General features: G+C 43.0%; 1 protein-coding gene across 1 annotated transcript; it reads left to right on the forward strand.

Moving 5' to 3' along the window:
* Positions 1-2,034: 2,034 nt before the first annotated feature.
* Positions 2,035-3,211, forward strand: LOC109861044. Its single transcript, XM_020440528.1, has 3 exons — positions 2,035-2,308; positions 2,499-2,800; positions 3,056-3,211. The coding sequence occupies exons 1-3, from the start codon at positions 2,035-2,037 to the stop codon at positions 3,209-3,211; spliced, it is 732 nt and encodes a 243-aa protein (XP_020296117.1).
* Positions 3,212-3,542: the final 331 nt, after the last annotated feature.

Raw genomic sequence — 3,542 nt, forward strand, 5'->3', positions numbered from 1 at the left:
TGTATGTCTATTTCCCCTCCTTGCCTCCTTTTGTGTTCCCGTCCCATATTACCCATCCCAGTTCCTCAATCCTCTCCAACAATAATCTTTCCTCCGCGTTCACTTTCTTATCCTTCGAATTTTTCTAATTATATTTTTTAGGAATATTTTTTTAATAAAAAACGAGCGCCACCTAAAACCTTTGGAACACTTCTCAGGAGAGTGCCCTTTACAACATATATCAAAATCAGAGTCATCGGACCTTAATCCTCTATACTCAATAATTACCCTAGATTTTTCTTTTCTTGCCGTATTAAGAAAAATTAATTAAAATGTCTACGGAATCGTACACAGCGCGTCATTGAATCGCGGAATAGGCGCGGAGATCGAAGGACAAGCAGACCGTACGATTCGTACGGCGCTTGTTGGCAAACAACCGCCCCGATTGCCTTCCGATCCCGCGTTTATTCCACGATTTAATGACGCGCTGTGTACACAACGCGTCAAAAATTTGCGGAGTAGACGCGAGGGTCTAGAGCATAGATACCAGATCGTGCAGGACAGCAACGAGAGCATCGAGGGGCAGAGCCCTCACCGCTCAGCTCCTCGATGTTACGCACACAAGCGAGAACCGCGTACGTGTGTGTGACGTCACGCTCGGCTGTGGAAGATTGCAGGCATTATTATTTATTATTATTGTCTGTCTCCTTTCTACCAAGCCGGCCACAAGGCAACGCACGTTGCGCGCTTGTTACGTATGACAACGCTTTTCGAGACTTAGGCTGCGTTCCGATATTTACTGCCAGTACTCACAATCTATAGCACATGTGACGTGAAGATATAGATTTTTTTAAGTACTTCAGCTTCGATTTGGTGATTCCAATTTTGATTTTACGCTGAGTGACGAAATACGCTGACGCACGCAGGGCAAACACGAGTCGGTCTCCGCGTATCTAACAAACATACAGGTCATTTGCGATCGGATGAACACATCCTGGCTTCTTTCCGAACAACTTAATTATGCCTATCGTAATTTGCTGCCGCGAATTCAACGCACGATAAACCGCAACGAATTTTACGACTTCGAGTCTTTGGAGCGGCTGGCGATGCGTACGGAGAGTAGATTAAATTTGGCCAAAAAGTAGTTCTCCCGCCACCGGAAAAATCCCTTCTTTTGGAATTAGCGTATAAACTGCCGAGAAAAACCCGAAACAGCGAGTCGTTTGCTGCCGTAAGCGCCGAGAACAATAAAAAGAAGGGGGGCAAGAGCAAGAGAAGCTCCCTTGCCGTTTCTTCCAAAAAGAAAGACAATGGCGCGGAAAAGTCAGAAACAACCGACCGTCCCGGCGTAAAGTGTTGGAATTGCGGGAAATCGGGACATGTATCGCGAGAATGCAAAGAAGCTAGGAAGACGCACTGCTGTCGGTGCGGCAAACCCTACGTGACCGTGAACAGTTGTTCGATGTGTTCGGAAAACGGGGAAGGGAATACGTAGAACAAGTCTCTGCAACTCCTTCGCACACTCGTGAGGCTCGCGTAAAAAAAATTTAGTTGTCGAAAATAGCATTGTTACTAGGAAGCCGAAAACTTCTAAATTGTTTTTTGAGTTTGATGGTGATAGTTTGTATGTCACGTTCGATTGTACTGCGTTATCGTCTTTACATTATTTTTCTATTTGAATACAGAATTATACCTTGGCGGCTTTAGTGGATTCAGGATCCAGTAGGACTATTTTTGATAAAGAAAGCATTTCCATTGTAAAGAAATTAGAACTGCCAATTAAACGAGCTCGAGGATGCCGACTTAAAACGGCGAATAGACAACTGATATAAAAGAGAGAGAGTGAACGTGTCTATGACATTAAAGAATAGAAAACGGGTTCTTTCTGTATGTTTGTTACCGGGTTTAGCTGTGTCATGCATCCTAGAGGTTGATTTTCTGAGTAAATTCGGAATAGTCTTGGACTTTGGCTCAGCGTCATGGACATTTGCGCGCAATAATAAGGAAAATTACTCGTTTGAGTCTGTTGCTATATCAGATAAAGTGTGTAGCGGAATGTCGGAATTAACATCATCGGATGAAAATCGGTTAAACAAATTTTCGAACCAAAATTTGCCGGCCACTGTAGATAATCCGGGGGTGACGAATCTTACCAGACACCTTATAGACGTGAATAACCATCCGCCTATCAAACAAAGGTGTTATCTTGTGTCACCTAAAGTACAAGAGGTGATTCGGGATAAGGTGGATAAAATGTTGCATGCCGGAATTATTGATCCATCATTTAGCGAATGGTCAAATTCAATAGTCATGGTGAAAAAGCCAAACGGTAAATATCGCTTTTGCCTAGATTTCCGAAAAATTAATAGCGTTTCAAAAAAGAATGCTTATCCGTCGCCGAATATAAACGGCATTTTAGATAAATTGAGAGTCGCGCGTTATATCTTAACGTTTGACCTGAGCCAACCATATTTCCAAATTTCTCTGGCCAAGTAAAGCCGTAAAATTACCGTCTTTAGCGTACCCGGAAAAGGCTTGTACCACTTCACGCCAATGGCGTACGGACTTGCCAACTTTCCAACGTTTATTGGATAAGTTGATTGGTCCCGAGATGGAACCTCATGCGTTCGCATACTTAGACGACATTGTGGTAGTAACGGCCACATTCGAGGAACATCTCCAATGGTTAGAGAGGGTATTAGGAAAAATTGCTGCCGCTGGACTCACCGTTAATCCGGAAAAATGCGAGTTTTGCAAATCACAAATCCGTTATCTAGGTTTTGTGGTACAGAAAAAAGGTCTCACAATTGATCCCGAAAAAGTACGCCCGATTTTAGAATATCTAGCCTTTCGAACAATCAAACAGTAGCAACGTTTTTTTGGCATGGCATCTTGGTATCGCCGTTTTATACCGCAGTTTGCCACTGTGACCGAGCCGTTTACTCGACTGTTGCGTAAAAATCAACCGTTGCGATGGGGGGATGATCAAGAGCGAGCCTTTAATAAAATTAAAGAATATTTAATGGCTGCGCTGACTTTATCTTGTCCTGATTTTTTGTTGCAGTTTGTATTGCAGACTGACGCAAGTTCAGTTGGATTAGATGCCGTTTTGACGCAGAATGTAGGAAATACGGAACAGATTATCGCGTTTGCTAGTTGTTCTCTTAGTGATGCCAAAAAGAAATATTCAGTGACGGAGCAGGAGTGTCTTGCCGTTGTGTGGGCCATATAAAAATTCAAACCCTACCTAGAGGGATATAAATTCACTATCATCACTGATCATAGCAGCTTGCGCTGGCTTTATAGATTGAAAAATCCAACTGGTCAATTGGCGAGATAAGCCCTGAAATTACTCGAGTATGACTACGAGATAGTTCATCGTAAAGGCGCCTTACATCACGTGCCTGATGCTCTGTCACGCATGTATAAGAGAGAGAATGATATTCCTTTAGTTTCTGCCGTTGTTGAGGATATTAATGATAGTGCAACTGATTCTAAGTCTGTCGAGGGTAGTGATGCCGAAAATAATGTTGAAAAAGGATCGAGGAATGCCACCGATGCAT

This window comes from Pseudomyrmex gracilis, unplaced genomic scaffold (assembly GCF_002006095.1).
Source record: "Pseudomyrmex gracilis isolate BER0280 unplaced genomic scaffold, ASM200609v1 scaffold_550, whole genome shotgun sequence".
NCBI classification, from domain to species: Eukaryota; Metazoa; Arthropoda; class Insecta; order Hymenoptera; family Formicidae; genus Pseudomyrmex; species Pseudomyrmex gracilis.